Source organism: Nicotiana tabacum, chromosome 9 (assembly GCF_000715075.1).
Source record: "Nicotiana tabacum cultivar K326 chromosome 9, ASM71507v2, whole genome shotgun sequence".
Classification (NCBI taxonomy): Eukaryota; Viridiplantae; Streptophyta; class Magnoliopsida; order Solanales; family Solanaceae; genus Nicotiana; species Nicotiana tabacum.
Window position 1 is genome coordinate 24,517,046 of NC_134088.1, and position 22,142 is coordinate 24,539,187.

Sequence of the window (22,142 nt, forward strand, 5' to 3'; positions counted from 1 at the left end):
TGAAACATACTAAGGAGTTTTATGAATGGAAAGAATTCGTGAGGAACAAGTAGGATACATTAAGTGGAAATGATGTCTCAATTCGCACAAGATCCTACTTCAAATGCATGCTGCTACCAAAGTATAACAACTTATGAGGTTATCTACCTATAAAATTAAATCCCTTTGAGTCTAGTTTCTAACGCTTCAAACCGTTTGTCATTCGGACATTCCTACAAGAAGTTATGATCAAATTACCAAAGCCTGACGGAGGAGCCTACGGATGCGAAACATCCGAAGCCGCGTCCGAAAGAGAGGCTGGCAGTGAAGTACTGCCATAACGTCCAGGTCCGCACCCGAGCTTCAAAGAGGAGTGAAGTGGGGATGCGAAGCATCCAGGGCCGCATCCGAAACCCAAAAATCTGGGCCTATAAATACAAGGTCGGGGAAAGAGGATATTTTGAGTATTTGGGGGTTAGGGTTCTTGAGGTGAATGGGCGATTTTGAGCTCAAATCAAGTCCAATCAACCAAGGTAAGCTGTTAATGATATTTTGGGTTGATTATTACTCAATATACATGATTTTTAACATCATTCTTACATCCAACTACAAGATTTCATCATCAAATCCTCAAGAACACAAAAATCACCAAAGTTGTGATTTTTCAAGATTGATCTACTAGAGGTAATTCCAATGCTTCAAACTCGTTTAATATGAGTAGTTAGAATATTTGAAGCATTTGTTGCAAGTTTTAAGGGTTGAAAGATTGGATTATAAAAATCTAGTTCATGGCATGAATAGTACTTTTGAGAAAATAAGGGAGAAGGTGAATGGTAATCTTGGCGATGAAATTTCTGAATACATTGAACCTATGAGATTTGTTACTAATATTGGTCTCATTGGATGTGAACACTATGGATGGTCTATGAGACGCATAAGTGTATAATATGATATGTGAACACTATGGATGGTCTATGAGACGCATACGTGTATAATATGATATGTGAACACTATGGATGGTCTATGAGACGCATAAGTGTATAATATGATATGTGAACACTATGGATGGTCTATGAGACGCATAAGTGTATAATATGATATGTGAACACTATGGATGGTCTATGAGACGCATACTTGTATAATATGATATGTGAACACTATGGATGATCTATGAGACGCATAAGTGTATAATATGATATGTGAACACTAAGGACGGTCTAATGAGACACATTATTAATGCAGACAATAGGTGTCCATTTTGTTGTCCTTGTTTGTAGAGGTTTGTTTCAATTACATTATATTATGTGTTTCACGTATAGATTATATGGGCATTCTATTTTGAAAGAGGATTTCTAGGTATACATACTAGTGCTATTCGACAGTACTAACGTCCCTTTTGCCGGGGGCGCTGCATCTTTAATGGATGCAAGAGGTTCTACAGCAGGTGGCATTGATTAGTGATAGCAGTACACTCTTTTCAGCTGATTTGGTGAGCTCCACTTCATTTCGGGGTCATGTATCTTTTGTTTCTCATGTACTTTGTGGTTGAGGTATAGCCGGGGCCTTGTTTCCGGCATTTCCATATTACTCTTCAATTGTATTTAGAGGCTCCGTAGACAGATTATGGGTGGTATTTGATGTTGGGAATTGGCTTAGAACTGTTAGTATTTGGCAACATGTTTTTCATTAAATCTTTAAACTCGTACTATTTTGGAAATATTGAATGATGCTGTTAATGGGAATGAAATGGAAACGGTTAATGAAATCTCTTTGGTATTTGATTAACGGAGTACATTTCCTCTTTATTCACAGATGAATTTGGGTAGAATGAAATCTAACAGGCTTGCTCAGTCGGGTTCACTCGGTTGAGCGCCGGTCGCGCTCCTCGATTTTGGGGCGTGACACCATTCCTCCTATTTACTTAAATGCCATTTATTATTATTCATTGCTATTAAATGCTACAATGTTATTCATGCTTTGTGGAATAGTTACTACATAATGTTATCACTATTCGACCAGATCTATTTGACGTTTGTCACACTCTCGGAAGTTACATCTAGAAATATTATTGTTAATTAATTTTAACTCATGATCACATAAATTTAATTATTTGAATCAAAAGTTATATTTTGGTCAAATACACAGCAATTCAAGAGACTCGGTGGGCGTTTGGACATAAGAATTGTAAAATTTCAAAATAGGGGGAAAATATTTTTTCAAGTGAAAATGGTATTTGAAATTTTAGAGCTCATTTAGACATAATTTTTTTTTAAACTTTTTTTTCGAAAAATTTTCACTTTTTTTTCGAAATTAGTGTTTGTCTATGAAATTTCCAAATTTCACTTGAAGATGAATTTTGGAATTTTTCGAAATTTTGAAAAACTCCAAAAAGCTATTTTTCAAAATTTGCACTCAAATCACTCACAAAACTTCAAAAACAACCCAAAATAATATTCATGTCCAAACACAACTCTAATTTTCAAATACCATTTTCACTTGAAATTTTTTTTCATTTTTTTTTGGAATTTTACAATTTTTATGTCCAAACGCCCACTTAGAGTTGTGTTTGGACATGAATATAATTTTGGGTTATTTTTGAAGTTTTGTGAGTACATCTTTTTGGAGTTTTTCAAATTTTTGAAAATTTCCAAAATGCATCTTCAAGTTAAAATTAAAAATTTTATGAACAAATGCTAATTTCAAAAAAAGTAATTTTTTTTTGAAAAAAGAAAAAAATTTCTTATGTCCAAATGGACTATCAATCTTCTAACAACAATTTTGATATCTCAAATTTTTGCCGACACTCTATAACTTTATCTATTTCCAAACATGCATAAACACAAGTTGTAATCAAAATGGACAAGCTTTAAAGAAATCTAGATGTCAAAGCCAGAAATAGGTGCAACAAAAAAAGGAACGGAGAATATCGATCACAATTAACCAATGCACCAGAGGTGGGGAAATTAGCAATCAAAGTACATATATTGCAAATAATAACAAAGAAGTGAATGGTGAATTAGTGCAAATTATTGTTGTGCTGCTCTTTTTTGGTGCTTTGCTTTGGCAATGGTAGATTACTTTGGTTGCTGCGCTTTGCTGCAATGGCTGTGGTTATCAAATTATGCTTTGCTACTTCAGAATGAAATGCTAGTTTGTAGACACTTTAAATTAACCCGAAAAAGGCAATATAATGACAAAAATAACCCCAACTCTAATTTTAATGACAAAAACATACATGTCGAAATATAGTAGTCGTTTGGACATAAAAATTATAATTTTTAAAAAAAGTAATATTTAGAGTTAAGTTAAAAAATGTTATTTAGAATTTAAAATTATATTTGGACATATATTTTACTTGAAAAAATGTTGCAGTTTTCTGAGCGAGGATTTTCTTTTTTGGGGATAAATTTTGAGAAAGTAGTCAAAATTACTTTTTGATTTTGGAAAAATTGCAACTTTTTATGGACAAATACATTTTAAGTTTTTTTTATGGACAAAGGACCATAAAATATTATGACAAAAAGGGGGAAAATAGCTAAATCTTCTGCTAAACCTCACTCCTTCAAGTCGGTTTTGAGCAGATTTGATATAAAACCCCCATAAGCCAGCTCCGAAGCCAGTTTTCTCTATTTCCCCTCGCTCGCCGTCGTCGCCTCTGTGAATCCATTTTTACGGCCACCGAACCACCGTGAATCTCCGGTGAGCCAAAATCTGTGGTAACATTTTTACATCCGACGTATATCGAGGTTCGTACGTCAGCTAGGGTTTTGTATTTCAATGCTCTGTATAGAGATAAACCGAGATTTTGTTGTTTGAGATTTCGAGTTTTCACGAAGTAGTTATGTGGAGTGGAAACGGACAAGATATGTGGAACAATAGTAACATGGCACCACCAGGTACTAGCGGTAGTGCTGGAGGACCGCCGCCTCCGTCAATGATGCAACCGCTTCCGCCTGGTGGAGGACCGCCTCCGCCGTCTATGATGCCGCCGCCTCCAGGTACAAGCTCAGGGCCAGTAATGATGCCTCCTGGTACAAGCGGTAGTAGTGGAGGACCGGCTCCGCCTCTGCCACCGCCTTCTTATACTGTTTTGCCAACTGAGGCTCAGCTTGAAGAGAAAGCTAGGAAATGGATGCAGCTTAACTCTAAGCGGTATAGTGATAAGCGCAAATTTGGATTTGTGGAGACGCAAAAGGAGGATATGCCTCCGGAGCATGTTCGCAAGATTATTAGGTAATTTTTTACTTTTTTGCTCGTTAAATTTGTGCATTTTAGGTGTATATTATCAGAAAATGCAGGTAATCTATTTATGAGGTGTTGTGGTTTAGTTTATTAGGTAATTGTTTTGGAGTCTGGAAGGTGTTTGCATCGTGAATAAATGCATTAGTAGGTGTGAGGTAAATAATTTTTTTTGCCTATATATATATTTAACAATGTGGTTTCTGGAGTTCTAATATTTGGGGCCTCATGACTATCTTTGTTGTTTCAAATTGTGTGTAAATGAATTTAAACACTTGCACCATGGGGGCAACCAACTTCTAGAACACCTGGAAAGCAGAACCTGAAATCATCCAATGATGAGGTCTGTTAAAAATTAAATAGAGAGAATGAAGGAAAAAAACAACTCGTTACCTGAGTGAATTCTGATAGGATAGTAGTCCAAGTGCCTTAACCCATACCTAAATATCCCCTTAAAGTTCAGATGTCAGTATAGAAGAACTGGGGTTTTCTACTCTGTCTCAACATCACCTTTACTGTTATAAATCATGACTTTGATGATAATGTTTGCTCAGCTTTATGAAGTGTGATATTGTTGTATTTTTCTCTCCTTTGCTTATCGAGCTCATGCATCTTACAGGGACCATGGGGATATGTCATCAAAAAAATATCGTCATGATAAACGTGTGTATCTCGGAGCTCTTAAATTTGTCCCTCATGCTGTTTACAAACTCCTTGAGAACATGCCTATGCCGTGGGAGCAGGTACTTCCTGCAGCCTTGCTGATTGTTTTATTTTGACAAATTGTGTTGTGTCTTGTTCTAGTAGTTGAATCTTCATTTTATTCTACTATAATGCCTTTTGTTTTAACAGGTTCGAGATGTGAAAATACTGTACCACATTACTGGTGCTATTACATTTGTTAACGAGATACCATGGGTTGTTGAACCTATATATCTGGCTCAGGTATGCTACTGGACCCCTGCTTTGGTTTCTTTCTAACTCCACTAAACGATATATTCTGGACTGATTCATAATCACAAAATCTTGCAGTGGGGCACTATGTGGATCATGATGAGAAGGGAGAAGAGAGACCGGCGGCATTTCAAGAGAATGCGTTTTCCTCCTTTTGACGATGAGGAGCCTCCATTAGATTATGCTGATAATCTTTTGGATGTTGATCCTTTGGAGCCAATCCAGTTGGAGATGGATGAAGAAGAAGATTCAGCTGTTTATAACTGGTTTTATGACCATAAGCCATTGGTGAAAACAAAGCTTATTAACGGTCCTAGTTACCGCAGGTGGCATTTGTCCCTCCCTATAATGGCTACACTTCACCGGCTGGCTGGACAGCTGCTTTCAGATCTGACTGATCGCAATTACTTCTACTTGTTTGATATGGAGTCCTTTTTCACTGCTAAAGCATTGAATATGTGCATACCTGGTAAGTAACATGCTCAATTGAGTCGTTAGTTACGTGTTTCTGTCTTCTAAGTTCATAGCTATTTGGTGTGCCCCTAAAATGCTAGTGGTCTGAACTGCTTCAGCTTGCCTAGCTGAAGATCAGTATCCTCCCAATAAATTCAGTTTTCTTTTTCTGCCTAGTATCTGCATAATCTTATCGAGAAGGTATACCTGAGTGCTAGTTAGTTCAGGAACCAATTATGATATTGGTGAGTTCTCCCATCTGTTCAGTATTTGTTTGGGTATTTCCATGTTCACCCTGCATATTTGGCTATCCTATCCTGATCTAGGTAATGTGTCACATTCCAACAGGATCGCCTTCTAGCATCTCTTTTTGTCCATTTTTTCCTGGCCTAGGGTGGGCTGGATTAGGGAATAATTTTTCATGGTATGTGTTGAATCTTCATGCATATACATTAATATTGGCATGAGATGAGTTTAAATGAAGTAACATGGCCGGTGAGGATTAGCTTACCCCAGCTTGTTTGGGATAAAGGCGTAGTTATTTTTGTTGTATTGAATCTTCATGGTTGGTGGGCTGTTTTCACTAAGAAGCTTCTTTTATGCTGCAGGTGGGCCCAAGTTCGAACCTTTATATCGTGACATGGAGAAAGGAGATGAAGACTGGAATGAGTTTAATGATATCAACAAATTGATCATCAGGTCACCGCTGAGGACAGAATACAGAATTGCCTTCCCTCACCTCTATAACAACAGACCAAGAAAGGTGAAGCTTTGTATATATCACACTCCGATGATCATGTACATAAAAACAGAGGATCCAGATCTACCTGCTTTCTATTATGATCCGCTTATACATCCCATAGTCACCAAGGACCGCCGAGAGAAGAAAGTTCCTGAGGATGACGATGATGATGACTTTACCTTGCCTGAGGGTGTTGAGCCATTGCTGAACGAGACTCCAATCTATACTGATACTACTGCTGCTGGTATTTCCCTGTTGTTTGCCCCACGCCCATTTAACATGAGATCTGGTCGGACAAGGCGTGCTGAAGATATACCCCTTGTGTCAGATTGGTTTAAGGAGCATTGGTATGGTTTCCATCTTCACTTTTACTTTTGCTATAGCAAGTTAATCATTATACTGTAAATGTGTTTAACTATCTATTTTGGTTTCCTCCAGTCCTCCATCATATCCTGTCAAGGTGCGTGTCAGTTATCAGAAGCTACTGAAATGTTTTGTGTTGAATGAGCTGCATCATAGACCTCCCAAGGCCCAGAAGAAGAAGCATCTTTTCCGCTCACTTCAGGCCACAAAATTTTTCCAAACCACAGAACTTGATTGGGCTGAAGCTGGTCTCCAAGTTTGCAAGCAGGGATACAATATGCTGAATCTCTTGATCCATAGGAAAAACCTGAATTATCTTCACCTTGATTACAATTTTAATTTGAAGCCTGTTAAGACATTAACTACAAAGGAACGTAAGAAATCCCGGTTTGGTAATGCTTTCCACCTTTGTCGTGAAATTCTGCGTTTGACAAAGCTAGTTGTTGATGCCAATGTTCAGTTCCGTCTGGGAAATGTTGATGCATTTCAGCTGGCAGATGGATTGCAATACATTTTTTCACATGTTGGTCAATTGACGGGTATGTACCGTTACAAGTATAGGCTTATGAGGCAGATTCGAATGTGTAAGGATTTGAAACATTTGATCTATTATCGATTCAATACTGGGCCAGTTGGAAAAGGTCCTGGTTGTGGTTTCTGGGCACCTATGTGGAGGGTGTGGTTATTCTTCCTTCGGGGTATAGTGCCTCTTCTGGAACGATGGTTGGGAAACTTACTGGCGAGGCAATTTGAGGGTCGTCATTCGAAGGGGGTGGCCAAAACTGTCACAAAGCAACGTGTTGAAAGCCACTTTGACTTGGAGCTCCGTGCTGCAGTAATGCATGATGTCCTTGATGCTATGCCAGGTGATAATCTTCTATCATTGATTGTCCATCTTTCTTGGGATGCTTTTGTTTCTTTACTTTACTCGGACCGAATCTTTTTGCTAATATAGTGCCTCTTTACTGTAGAGGGTATCAAGCAAAATAAAGCGAGAACCATTTTGCAGCATCTAAGTGAAGCATGGCGTTGTTGGAAGGCAAATATTCCTTGGAAGGTACTATTGTTCTCCTTTCCCCCTCTGTAACAATGAGTTTCACTTTAGACTACATATCTATTCAATTAATTTTTTTTGGCTATTTGTTTTATTAGGTCCCAGGTTTGCCTGTTCCTATTGAGAACATGATTCTTCGTTATGTCAAATCAAAAGCTGATTGGTGGACAAATGTTGCTCACTACAACCGTGAACGTATAAGAAGAGGAGCAACTGTTGACAAGACTGTGTGTCGTAAAAACCTTGGAAGATTGACCCGCCTTTGGCTGAAGGCTGAACAGGTGAGTTTTACTGATATTGTCTGTGGGTTTCTTTTACTCAGAAAAGTGCATTGGTTTTATAACATCTGCTTATTGGAGATAAGCTTGGTGGTAATTCATGTTGCTTTGTGATTTCCTTCAATTAACAGGAGCGGCAACATAACTACTTGAAAGACGGCCCATATGTTACTCCAGAAGAAGCAGTAGCTATTTATACTACCACTGTGCATTGGTTGGAGTCGAGGAAGTTTTCTCCTATTCCATTCCCTCCATTGTCATACAAGCATGACACGAAGCTACTTATCCTTGCCCTTGAGAGACTGAAAGAATCTTACAGTGTGGCTGTGAGGTTAAACCAACAGCAAAGGGAAGAGTTGGGCCTCATTGAGCAAGCTTATGATAATCCGCATGAGGCATTGTCAAGGATTAAGCGTCACCTGCTTACTCAGCGTGCCTTCAAAGAAGTAAGTTTCACTGTTTGAAATACATGTTTGAGTGTTAAGGAGCTCAATGTACTGATTTGGTGGGAGCAACTATGATCTTGTCGCATTATCCTAGGTTTATAAAGTTTATGTCCTAAGTATTTACTTAATCCAAATAGCCTAAACGAAATTGAGTAATTGCTGAAAGGTCATACAAGAATCAGGGATATCAGATAGTTAGACCACTCGTGCTACTGCTGCCATACCACGGTCCAGTTGGCCCATAATTTTGCACACAGAAATTTGGTATCATGTAAATTCTGCTGAAAAAACCTAGGTCTATGATATGTTGGAGAAAATCCTTGCTAGGATTAAATTTATATTGGAGTTACCTCTGTGTGTGTGTGTGTGCGTGCGTGCGTGTGCGTGCGTGTGTGTGTGTATTAGTTAATTGAAATTTGGGTTAGAGAAACAAGATAAGATGTGTGCTCTGATCATTTCCTGGAAGTTGCTGAAGAGAGCCCTGCTTATTTAGTTTGGTAGTCTCTGTAAGAATGTTTTTCTTTAAGCATGGACTGATGATTGCATTTCACAGGTTGGCATAGAGTTCATGGACTTGTACAGTTACCTGATTCCTGTTTATGAGATCGAACCACTTGAGAAGATTACTGATGCGTACCTGGATCAGTACCTATGGTATGAAGGTGATAAGCGCCATCTTTTCCCAAATTGGATTAAGCCTGCCGATTCAGAGCCACCACCACTATTAGTGTATAAATGGTGTCAAGGCATAAACAATTTGCAAGGAGTATGGGACACCAGTGAAGGACAGTGTGTGGTGATGCTGCAGACGAAGTTTGAGAAATTCTTTGAAAAGATTGACCTGACCATGTTGAACAGGTATTTGTTGTTGAGAGCTGCTGGTACTTAGAAATTCTTTTCTTTTTTGGGTATTGCATTAACCTACTTTAATTTTTTTGTAGGCTTCTGCGTTTGGTGCTGGACCACAATATTGCTGATTATGTTACTGCAAAAAACAACGTTGTGCTGTCTTACAAAGATATGAGTCACACAAATTCATATGGGCTAATACGTGGTCTTCAATTTGCTTCATTTGTTGTACAGTACTATGGGCTTGTGTTGGATCTCTTGCTCCTAGGTTTAACTCGAGCTAGTGAAATTGCTGGTCCACCACAGATGCCCAATGAATTCATAACCTTTAGTGATACTAGAGTGGAAACGAGGCATCCTATCCGGTTGTACTCTCGCTACATTGACAAGGTGCATATATTATTTCGCTTCACTCATGAAGAGGCTCGGGACCTTATCCAAAGATATCTTACTGAGCATCCTGATCCCAACAATGAAAACATGGTTGGTTATAACAACAAGAAATGCTGGCCAAGGGACGCAAGAATGAGGCTCATGAAGCATGATGGTAATTGTCATATATGCTATTCTATGTTGTGCCTTAATTTTGAGCTTCTGTAATTGGTATTTTTTTCTGATTACAGGTAAATTTAATGAGAGTTGATTTATTTTCATTGTACTGTGAAACTTGACTTTCTTTTTGGTTAAATTCAAATTTCAGTTAATCTTGGGAGAAGTGTCTTCTGGGACATGAAGAATCGGCTGCCTAGAAGTATTACTACATTGGAGTGGGAAAACAGCTTTGTCTCTGTTTATAGCAAAGATAACCCAAACTTGCTCTTCAGCATGTACGTACATCTTTCTGTTTGTTGTCTGTTATAGCTTTTTTGCATGGTGATATCTATTTAGAGAATCCTGTTGAGTACTCGAATGATATTTTTGCGGGTGGGTAGTGATGGGGACTGGATAATTCCATATTTTGAATTCTACCCCAGAATCCATTGTGTCTAATATCTTGGGATAGGAGTTAGAACTTATTTGTGTCTTAATCTTCCTAATTTTAGACCTGCTAAAGGTTCACCGGAATATTCATCCGCGATGAGCTGTTTACGGCTTACTCTTTATTAAAGGGAAGTGTTGATGATCTTATTTAATGAGCTAACCTTGATATGATTATGTAGGTGTGGATTTGAAGTTCGGATACTGCCTAAGATAAGAATGACCCAAGAGGCATTCAGCAATACAAGAGATGGAGTCTGGAATCTACAAAATGAGCAGACTAAGGAACGCACAGCTGTTGCCTTCTTGCGTGTAGATGACGAGCACATGAAGGTGTTTGAGAATCGTGTTAGGCAGATCCTCATGTCCTCTGGTTCTACAACATTCACAAAGATTGTTAACAAATGGAACACTGCTCTTATTGGTAATATCTTGTCCTGAGTTTCTGCCTATTAATTGTTTCAAACCTGAACTTTGGCTCTTGCTAGTGGATCCTTGTCACTAAGGTTTTTGGTTTATTCTTGTAGGCCTCATGACATATTTCCGTGAAGCAACAGTACATACCCAAGAATTACTGGACCTGCTGGTCAAATGTGAAAACAAGATACAAACTCGTATTAAGATTGGTTTGAACTCTAAAATGCCCAGTAGGTAAGTTCTTGAATACGTGTGAGCGTATGCTGAAATTATTTGAATTTTCAGTAAATGTATTTTCTACATCTCTTCTAATGATGAATATGCTTTAGGTTTCCTCCTGTTATTTTCTACACGCCAAAGGAAATTGGAGGGCTGGGAATGTTGTCAATGGGTCACATATTGATCCCGCAGAGTGATCTTAGGTATAGTCAGCAAACAGATGTTGGCGTGACACATTTCAGAAGTGGAATGAGCCATGAAGAGGACCAATTGATTCCAAATCTTTATCGATACATACAGGTGACTTTTGATACTGGCTTTGACTTTTCTCTTCTCTACCTAAATTAGTTTTACTAATACTAATTTATTACTCCTTGACAGCCGTGGGAGAGTGAGTTCATTGACTCTCAGAGAGTTTGGGCCGAGTATGCTTTGAAAAGGCAGGAAGCCCAGGCACAGAATAGGCGTTTGACCCTTGAAGATCTGGAAGTGAGTAATCTTCCTATATTGATAACTTTCTCTTGCGTCATTTGGACCACTGGAATTTTTCTTCACTGTCTGCTGTACTTCTTAAGTGGTTTGTAGGCCGAGACGAGATACATCATTTGTGATATCTGGAATTTCCTTTCACTGTGGTGCCGAAAAGAAAACTACAAAATACAAAAACAAATCATTAGCTAGTTATCTTTTTTTTGGGGGGCGGGGGGGGGGGGGGGGAGCTTGCAGCTTTCATGTTATTTTGGCAATTGACCGTTTGCCGGTTTTGTTAACTTTCCTCTCTTGTGATTCATTAGGATTCATGGGATCGTGGAATACCTCGAATCAATACATTGTTCCAGAAGGATCGCCACACCCTTGCATATGACAAAGGATGGAGAGTGAGAACAGACTTTAAACAGTACCAAGTTCTTAAGCAGAATCCATTCTGGTGGACACACCAGAGGCATGATGGAAAGCTATGGAACCTGAATAACTATCGTACTGATGTGATTCAAGCTCTTGGAGGAGTTGAAGGAATTCTTGAGCATACATTATTCAAAGGAACATAGTATGCTCTCTTCCTCATTGCTCTTTTTATTTCTTTTAATATTATTGGGGAGCCAAAATGTTTTTACTCTCTGAACTGGATTGTGTGGTCTGAGTTTGCATAACCTTTTGGTGCAGGCTTTACTAACTTAATTTCCTTGATGATATTTCAGTTTCCCTACTTGGGAGGGTCTTTTCTGGGAGAAAGCTTCAGGTTTTGAGGAATCTATGAAGTACAAGAAACTGACTAATGCTCAACGATCTGGGCTTAATCAAATCCCTAATCGTAGGTTTACTCTTTGGTGGTCGCCAACAATAAATAGGGCCAATGTCTATGTTGGTTTCCAAGTACAGCTGGACCTGACTGGGATATTTATGCATGGGAAGATTCCAACTCTGAAGATATCTTTGATACAGATCTTCCGTGCACATTTGTGGCAGAAGATCCATGAGAGTGTTGTCATGGATCTTTGCCAAGTTTTGGATCAAGAGTTGGATGCGTTGGAAATTGAGACCGTACAGAAGGAAACAATTCATCCAAGAAAGAGTTACAAAATGAATAGCTCGTGCGCTGACATCCTCCTTTTTGCTGCACATAGATGGCCAATGTCAAAACCTAGTCTTGTGGCCGAATCGAAGGATGTGTTTGACCAGAAGGCTAGTAACAAATACTGGATAGATGTGCAGCTTCGATGGGGTGACTATGATTCTCATGATATTGAGCGTTATACACGAGCAAAGTTCATGGATTACACAACGGACAACATGTCTATTTATCCATCTCCTACTGGTATGTCACATGTGCATATAGTGATCAACTGAATTTATTTCCTTTGTCAGACAGGTTATAGTTATTTCTTTTTGCAGGTGTAATGATTGGACTTGACCTTGCTTACAACTTGCATTCCGCCTTTGGTAACTGGTTCCCTGGTTCAAAACCATTGCTTGCCCAAGCCATGAACAAGATTATGAAGGTACTTTTCCCCTTTCAATCATCCATTATTTTCATGAACTGGTTTGCTTGTAGTATATGTTGCAGCTGAAAGTTTCTTAACATCCTTATGTTCCATTATGCAGTCAAATCCTGCACTCTATGTTCTGAGGGAGCGCATAAGGAAAGGGTTGCAATTGTATTCTTCAGAGCCCACAGAACCATATTTATCATCTCAGAATTATGGAGAGATTTTCAGCAATCAAATTATATGGTTTGTTGATGACACAAATGTGTACCGAGTGACCATCCACAAGACCTTTGAGGGAAACCTGACGACAAAGCCCATAAATGGTGCAATTTTCATTTTCAATCCTAGGACAGGACAACTGTTTTTGAAGGTAAATGCGGTTGTTCGACCGTAATTTTCTTGTTTACTCTTGGGCAAACTCCATTGTCCTCTAACTGATGTGTGTGCTGTGTTTTTCATTTACAGGTCATTCACACAAGTGTGTGGGCAGGGCAAAAGCGTCTTGGCCAGCTGGCCAAGTGGAAAACAGCCGAAGAAGTGGCTGCGCTTGTAAGGTCTTTGCCAGTTGAAGAACAACCTAAGCAAATTATTGTGACTAGGAAAGGAATGCTTGATCCTTTGGAGGTCCACTTGCTCGATTTTCCGAATATTGTTATCAAAGGAAGTGAGCTGCAGTTACCATTCCAGGCCTGTTTGAAGATAGAGAAATTCGGTGATCTTATACTGAAGGCTACGGAGCCACAAATGGTTCTGTTTAACATATATGATGATTGGTTGAAGAGCATCTCGTCCTATACAGCATTCTCCAGGCTCATCCTCATCCTGCGTGCACTTCATGTGAACAATGAAAAGGCTAAGATGCTACTCAAGCCTGACAAGTCGGTCGTTACTGAGCCTCACCACATCTGGCCTTCACTTACAGATGACCAGTGGATGAAGGTATGTTTAGGAAAATGTGCCTATGTCTCCTTGAATATTGATAGACTGTGATATTGTGAAAGAAACTTTTGTTAGTGGCTTTATACTTCATAAGGTTAATCTTCTCTTTAGCTTGTTCAGCGGCACACCTGTGAGATTGTTTTGATTTTAATTTGGTGGAATCCTTTCTGATTCTGGACTGTGCATGGTGCAGGTTGAAGTAGCGCTTAGAGATCTCATTCTCTCTGACTATGCAAAAAAGAACAATGTCAACACATCAGCATTGACGCAGTCTGAGATCCGTGATATTATACTTGGAGCTGAGATTACTCCTCCATCCCAGCAGCGACAACAGATAGCCGAGATTGAGAAACAGGTAATCATCTTGGTCCTTCTAGTACATGTCAATGTGCCCCCTTTGTGTTTTAGAGCTTCAGTTGCTAATGTGCATCATCTTTTCAGGCCAAGGAAGCAAGTCAACTGACAGCGGTTACCACAAAGACCACTAATGTCCATGGTGATGAGTTGATTGTTACTACTACAAGTCCCTATGAGCAAGCTGCCTTTGGCTCTAAAACAGATTGGCGTGTGAGAGCAATTTCTGCAACAAATCTCTATCTCCGTGTGAACCACATATATGTAAATTCAGAGGACATAAAGGTAAAACTTGCTGTGCAATATGTGGTTTTAACTAGACATATTATACCTTTAGCACCTTGTTAGTAGAATCACTGTTAAAATGGAAAAAAAATTCAGTGTTAATATTTTGGTTTTTAACTGTTTGTGCAGGAGACTGGATATACGTACATCATGCCAAAGAATATTCTGAAGAAGTTCATTTGCATTGCCGATCTGCGGACACAAATTGCTGGTTACTTATATGGTGTAAGTCCACCAGATAATCCTCAGGTGAAGGAAATCCGGTGTATTGCAATGCCTCCACAGTGGGGGACACATCAGCAGGTGCATCTACCTTCCGGTCTTCCAGAGCATGATTTTCTCAATGACTTGGAGCCTTTGGGATGGATGCACACACAACCAAATGAACTTCCTCAGTTGTCTCCACAGGTTAACTTCTATTCATCTTTGTTTTATTGTGCAGCTGTAATGAGTTATATTCCAGGGTTTAGGTGGGGTTTGTTTAGCCAATTGCTCTGTGCATAGCTCTTCTGATGGGTAAATCTTCTGAATAACAGGATGTTACTTCACATGCTCGGATCCTGGAGAACAACAAACACTGGGATGGAGAGAAGTGTATTATATTGACATGCAGTTTCACACCAGGGTCTTGTTCGTTAACTGCATATAAGCTGACGCCAACAGGGTATGAATGGGGACGTGCTAACAAAGATACAGGAAGCAACCCTCATGGTTACCTGCCGACTCATTACGAGAAGGTCCAGATGCTGTTGAGTGACCGATTCCTTGGCTTTTACATGGTAAGTTTGCTAGTCTTGTGGATTATTCAGTTGGATATTTGATTGCTGCTCCCGTCCCATGTTTCCTGCATCTCCCTGCTTCTTTCCATGCCACTTAAGTCTAGAACTGAATCTAAATGTAACTTTGTTGTGCAGATACCTGATAATGGTCCATGGAATTACAACTTCATGGGAGTGAAGCACACTGTTAGCATGAAGTACGGGGTGAAGTTAGGTACACCTCGGGAGTACTACAATGAGGATCACCGACCAACACATTTCCTGGAATTCAGCAATATGGAGGAAGGTGATACTGCTGAGGCAGATCGGGAAGATACATTTACATAATACATTGCCATTCAAATATATGTTGGTAAGATTACCCTCAGGTCTTTGGGAAGTCAAATCAAGTGGTGACTTTGTTGTGGTATGTCTCAGCTATAGTCCATAGTGTAGTGGCTGATGATATTAGATGGAACCTACAAGTTGTAAATATATGAAATGAATTTGTAGCTTGATGCCGCTGTATACTTTTTATCGAAGGGCGGATGTCGCGGTTCGAATTTGTGGTTTAGCATTTAGCTCGCACCTTTTAGATGCGGCAAAACAACAGATGTTTGTACACTAAGAGAAAGCAAATCGTGTTTTTGGTGTTTTGATTTTTCCCTTAATCCTGTTGCTGTAGTAGCCTTTGCCCAGCAGTGGTGGAGGCACGTGGTGGCAAGCGGGTTCAACTGAACCCGCTTCATCAAAAAAATAATACTATGTATATGTATAAATTAGGATTAAAGCTGCGTAAATTTTGTATAAATATTTTATTTGAACTCACTTGACAACTATTTTACTACTAAAGTTATGTAATTCTAAGATTGAACCTGCTTGTACAAAATCTTGGGTATGCCACTTATGCCCAGAGCAATGCAACTGAACAGTGTAAGGTTTAGAATGTTAATGAATTAAATGCTAGTAATGTCTTTATTCATATTAAAGGTTTGAGATATTGCATAGTTGCATGTTTTTCGGACATGTATAACTCCTGAAAAAGGTGATATTTGTCATATGCTCGTCTCATTTGAACTTCCCTTTGTATCGTTTACAGCAATCTTTACTAATTGTGATTTCTAGCAGCTGACTTGTATGGGAACCTAAGGCGTAATGGATTTGATTATTTGGCAGCACAAATTCTTGCAATTTTCAAGAAAATTGTTGCATGTTGTCAAACAGATGTACGTACGTTGACGTTAAGCTACAAAAGATTATATGTCGGTGAAGTATCTCATGGCATGTCCTCTCCAATGCACTTTTCTCGAATAAGTTACGAAGACATGTTTAACTAGTTGTAAATCAAACAACGCCCATAGTTATCAAAACAAAATTAATTTGTACACTATCTTGTGATACTTGTTGATTAGTTTATCTCCTTTCTAAAACGAGCTAAGTTTCTTGCCTCAATGAAAACAAAGATCCGCGACTGGAGGTTTATTACACCACCAATCCGTTGGAAAGGCTTATTTCTCGCTTGGAGTCAAGCACGTAGCAGCGGGTTGAGCATACAGTTAACTGGTCAACTGAACCGTGCATTTTCAACACGGAGCATAGATAAAAAGTCTACTATAATTTCATATAAGAAATTTAAATTATGGGATTTCAGAAAAAGTTAAACTTTGAGCCCATAATAAGTGTAATGATTCAATAGTAAGAACCTAACATATTTAAATCTTGGATTCTCTCAGCAAAAATGTCAGCGACTTAGGGAGGCCACAATAATACTGTTAAAGATGTCGGAGCAGCTTCCTGCTTGTATTAGCTGTCCAGGATAGTTTCCAAGAAATTGGATGGAAATGTCACTTGCAAAGGCAAAAGCTATGCATCTCAACTTCCACAACAATAATCTGAACATCAAATATGCAGAACAAAGCAGTCTCTATTTGCTTCTACATCGACTCAGATAAGAAAAGTGACAAATAAGAGAAGCCGGTATGAGTGGAGACAATCAATTCCAACAGTAATGTTCAGATCAACATCAATATCGAAATCAGGAGAAATAAGCAAAGATTATACAGACACTTAAGAAGCAGGAGAGGGAAGCGCATCATTTCATCAGTTTCATTGTGTTTGACCTTGCTTAGTCGAGAAAATTAGGGAAGGTGGGATAGTTCCAGTTCGACAAATAGGTTGTTAGATGCTCACATAGGCCCAGAGATACATTCTGGGATGGAGTAACTTACTCTCCGAAAAACATATGCTAGAGAAATGGCAAATCCATTGGACATAACCTTCTACCAAAACTTACTATTGTAATGTAACACACAAAAAGAAACAATATCATAAATTCACTTCAGTTGTGTAAAGAGAACTAAACCACATGATTGCTCTTCTCCACAGGAGATCGGATAGATAGCCAACAAACCACTTATTTCCATCACATTACATGATATTTAAGAAGTTAGAGCAGACATTTAAGCTTTCAAAAGTGATATGAAACATATACTATTCCTATGCGACCTGGAAAAGTATACATGCTTAGAGCTTATTTCTAGCTCAAAGTTGATAGTCACAGAAAAGAATCAAATTTCAAAAGCAAATCTCATTTCGTTCAGTCTGTCAAAGGTATTTCTAAATATACATAAGATGCTAGGAATTCAAGTATGGAATGCAGGGAAAGGACAACTGGATCTCAATAGAGAAAACTAGTTTCAAAAAGATAAAAACATTTTATTCGTTCTACCAGATTCATACCTGAAACAGAAAGGTCAAAGAACTTAGGATTTTTCTTGCAGTTTTAGCGGCAAATTTCTGTCAGTTGTATCATAATGCCAAATCTATCCCTAAAGAATGAGGGCACAAAATCAGCTGTTACCTAAGCAGTTTCAAATTAATCTCCAGAACAACAGCTCGAAAACCAAGCCTTCCAATTACATCATGAAGCCACTGCCAGATTCATCTCCAAGGATCAAATTTAGAAAGACCAAAAGCTGTTTGAAAGGAGCGGATTAAGAAGATAAGTCTGTACCTTTTGTTAGTTCAGTAAAATCTGTCATTTCAGAAGCTCTTCATGCATGCCGAGTTTAAAGTTCCAAAAAACATCAGATTAAACAGACCGCGACCACTCCCCTCCATACAACTGCACACGAACATGTCTGATACGCTTCTTCTGTTCCAGCATGTACAGAAAACCAAAACAGAACAATAGGCATACCGAGCTGTTGCAATAGTGCTGAAGGAGTGGAATGAGGAACAAAACTCCTTTTTTATGCTGAATCAAGGAGAAAAGTTTCTTCATCCCATCCACAGCCTAAAGCACCAAGCACTTTCATGATTTCCTCGATCCTTGAATTAGAGAAATCGCCAATTGTGAACTTTTCAACAGATCCCTTCACTTCAATGAGACTATGACCAGCCTCCTTCTTTAAACCACAGCCCTTTAACATTTTTCTTGCCTCTGCTACACTATCCCACTTCTCGTCTGAAGCATACAAGTTTGATAACAAAACATAAGGTGAAGTTGAAACTGGCCGAAGCTGTAGGAGCTTTTTAGCCATTCTTTCCCCTATTATAACATCACCATGCAGCCGACAAGCTGAAAGTAAGCAACCTAAAACAACTGGATCATGCCCAAAAGGGTATCTTTGCATGTATTCTTCAGCATCTTTCAGTCTCCCAGCTCGTCCTAGTAGATCAATGAGGCAAGAGAAATGTTCAATATCAGGAGTAACCCCATAAATCTCGTTCATGGTATTGAAGTAATCTAGGCCCTCATCTACAAGCCCTGCATGATTGCAAGCGATTAGAAGTCCAAGAAATGTGACAGAATCAGGTTTTAAACCGACACTCTTCATCTCCTCGAACAATTTTATAACTTCTTTTCCATGGCCATGGTTAGCAAATCCAGCAATGACACTATTCCATGAAACAAGATTATGACAAGTCATTAGCCTAAAAGCTGTATATGCATACTGAATACAGCCACATTTAGCATACATGTTCACAAGTGCATTGCCAACACCAATATCTACACTTGAGCTTGTTCTAATAATATTTGCATGTATTTGCCTCCCAAATTGCATAGAACCCATGCCAGCAGATGCAGAAAGCACACTAGCATAGGTAAACTCATCAGGCCTTCCATCAAAATACTCCAACATCTCTCTAAAAACGCCCAATGCTTTCGAATGATCGTCACAACGAGAACAAGCAGCAACGAGAGTATTCCATGAAATGACATCTTTCTCTTTGATTGATCTGAAAACCTTTTCAGCTTCATCTAACAAGTTTATATTTGAGTACATTATCATTATTACATTGCCTATAAAGGCAGTCCCGTCAAGTTTGAGCTTCATCGTTTGGCTATGCAATTGTATTCCTTTCCCCAAAACATCTGCAGAATTGCAGGTTCCTAATAAGCCCACAAAGGTGAAGCAGTCCGGCACCAACCCTTGTCGGCACATACACTTATAGACTTCAAATGCTTTCTCTCTTTGACTACTTTCTACCAAACCCATTATAATTGCGTTGTAAGAGACATCAGTTAGGTTAGGTGTTCTTGCAAAAACCGAAAGAGCATCACCACATTGACCATTTTTCATGTACATCGATATCAGAGAGTTGGACACAAATGAAATGGACGAACAGCCTAATTTGATAGACTGGGCGTGTATTTGTCTACCAAGTTTCAGGGCCAAGAGGTTAGAACATGAACTAAGAGCACTAGCAAGGACAAATTCATTGGGCTCTAGTGTCATTTGGGAGTAAAGGTTGATAGCCATGAGATGCTTCCCGTCTTGGCTATAACCAGAGATCATGGCTGACCAGGTAACGAGATTTCTCTCGGACATCTCATTAAAAACTTGACTGGCAAAGTTGATATTTCCACACTTGGCATACATGTTGAGGATGTGATTGGATATGACAACGTCATCTCGCAAGCCTGACTTGATCGCCGCAGCATGAAGAGAGAGGCCATAACGGAATGCCTTGGTCTTAGAGCAATGATGCAATAGTGAACCAAGAATTTCTGGTACCATTTACCGCAACACTAAGTGAAGTTCTTACGTAATATGCATTTCTTAAATAAAAAATGTCCTTTATTCAAGAATTTCATCTACAAAAAACTTAAACACGGACGTCTTAGCAAGCAAATACACCTGCACGAAAGGTTCGGTGAATAAGGGCAGAGGACAAAAATGAAACAATTGATGATCATATCCAATTCAAATTTAAGTACTAGTTTCTGTTCTTTCATTATCAGGTCAATCACATGGAAGCCCCACATAACTGCAAATATTTCAAAAACACCCTTCACATAAAAGAAACCATAGTTTATCCAATAAAACCACTTACTCGACCCTTCTGTGTTACTCTTTTCCGTTCTCCATTTTGTTCTCATAATTAACTTCACATCGGCATTAACTCCTAAATTGGTCCTATTTTCCTTCTTATTTTATCTTCTCCAAACAACATTACTACACTTCAATAAAGAAAATAGTAACAACCCAAAAAAAAAAAACAAAGACAAAGGCAAAAGACAATCTAGTAAAGAACGAAAGACAAGAGGAAAGACACATGGTAAAGTGGAAAATGCTGCAAATCCGAGCCATTCAAAAGCTCTCTTTACCACATTGAGCGTCATTTTCTCGCTTTCGAAAATCAAACTTCAATACTTTTTGTCATTAACTCCTTGTACATTTAAACTACTCTTAATATGTGAAAAATAGAATCTTGACATTTCATGTAGCTTCTATACATATAGACACTACATTAAACAAAAAACAAAAACATAAACAAATCAAGCATCTGTTTTTTTTTTTTAAGAAGCACAAATCAAGCATCTTTTTAATAAGTAAGAAACAAGATTAATAATCGTATCTTTTTAATAAGTAAGAAACAAGATTAATAATCTTACTATTGCATTCACAAAACTAGCCAAGATAACAGTAACCAAACCAAACAACACAAGTTCTTTGAAACAAAAGGACTTATGCAACTTCACCAAATAATTCTATTAAAATGTACAAGCAAATATCTATAGCTGTTTAACATAACATATAGACAAGTTAATTGCATTTCATCTTCAACAAGTTATAGACCCCATAAAAAAAAAAAAAATCGACCTTTTGCTTCATAAAAATAAAAGTTGGAAAGCTAACTTTTATTTTTACCTATGAAGTAAGGTGGAACAAGAACTCAAACTTGGGTCAATCTCATATTTCTTCCTTCTTTCTTCTTCCCAGAAAGCTAACCTAAGCACAATTTCAAGAATTTCTCCAAAAACCCTTTTCAATGGAATTAAGTTTGACACTAAAAACCTAATCTTGGATCATTATTAGAAGATTTACTACTATTTCTTTTTTAAATGTTTGTATCTTTATTTATTTCTCTCCCTTATTTTCAGTTCATTTTTAATAATAATGGAAAGAGCTCTCTCTTAATATTTCAAAATCATATATGGGCAGTAAAGCAGATCCGTAATTTGGATGAGATGGGCTGAATAGCTGTCGACATTTAGCCCAACTCTGTAAAAAAAAAAAAAGGGGGATCTTTACACAAATAGCCGGCTTGATTCTCTATTACTTTTTCTAGCCACTATACATAAATTTTATACTGATTATATACAATTACACACATATATACATAAATTGTATATATATATATATATATATATATATTATACATCTGCCGGCTATATTTAGTTTAAGTGATTTGGTGGATGGCTATTTAGGTTAATTTTTTAAAAATATTTAAACAATCAGGTCACTTATTAAGTTATTATAAATAAGGTTATTAAATATTATGAATTAATTTTCTGATAAAAATAGTTATTAACTTGCTATTACAGGTAAAAATTCAT

General features: G+C 38.2%; 2 protein-coding genes across 4 annotated transcripts; one reads left to right on the top strand and one right to left on the bottom strand.

The window, feature by feature from the left end:
* The first annotated feature begins 3,468 nt into the window (after positions 1-3,468).
* On the top strand, positions 3,469-15,951 carry LOC107822977 (pre-mRNA-processing-splicing factor 8A). Its single transcript, XM_075221532.1, has 26 exons — positions 3,469-4,212; positions 4,838-4,961; positions 5,071-5,163; positions 5,251-5,641; positions 6,234-6,714; positions 6,806-7,596; positions 7,702-7,787; positions 7,883-8,065; positions 8,194-8,508; positions 9,062-9,366; positions 9,450-9,904; positions 10,058-10,184; positions 10,518-10,759; positions 10,863-10,986; positions 11,082-11,271; positions 11,353-11,460; positions 11,766-12,019; positions 12,171-12,787; positions 12,865-12,971; positions 13,075-13,329; positions 13,425-13,898; positions 14,092-14,253; positions 14,340-14,537; positions 14,667-14,945; positions 15,074-15,316; positions 15,452-15,951. The coding sequence occupies exons 1-26, from the start codon at positions 3,821-3,823 to the stop codon at positions 15,641-15,643; spliced, it is 7,188 nt and encodes a 2,395-aa protein (XP_075077633.1). The 5' UTR covers positions 3,469-3,820; the 3' UTR covers positions 15,644-15,951.
* A 1,897-nt stretch (positions 15,952-17,848) lies between these two features.
* Positions 17,849-21,690, bottom strand: LOC107762113 (pentatricopeptide repeat-containing protein At4g33170-like). Of its 3 annotated transcripts, XR_012694802.1 has the most exons (3): positions 21,454-21,690; positions 18,309-20,439; positions 17,849-18,226 (listed from the first exon to the last, which is right to left on the bottom strand). XR_012694802.1 is itself a non-coding variant. In XM_075221534.1 (2 exons), the coding sequence occupies exon 2, from the start codon at positions 20,179-20,181 to the stop codon at positions 18,547-18,549; it is 1,635 nt and encodes a 544-aa protein (XP_075077635.1). In that variant the 5' UTR covers positions 20,182-20,309; positions 21,454-21,690; the 3' UTR covers positions 17,849-18,546. The 3 variants fall into 3 exon arrangements, 2 of the variants coding, with proteins under 2 accessions (XP_075077635.1, XP_075077634.1); XM_075221534.1 differs by having other exon boundaries at positions 17,849-20,309; XM_075221533.1 differs by having other exon boundaries at positions 17,849-20,439.
* Between the last annotated feature and the right edge of the window lie 452 nt (positions 21,691-22,142).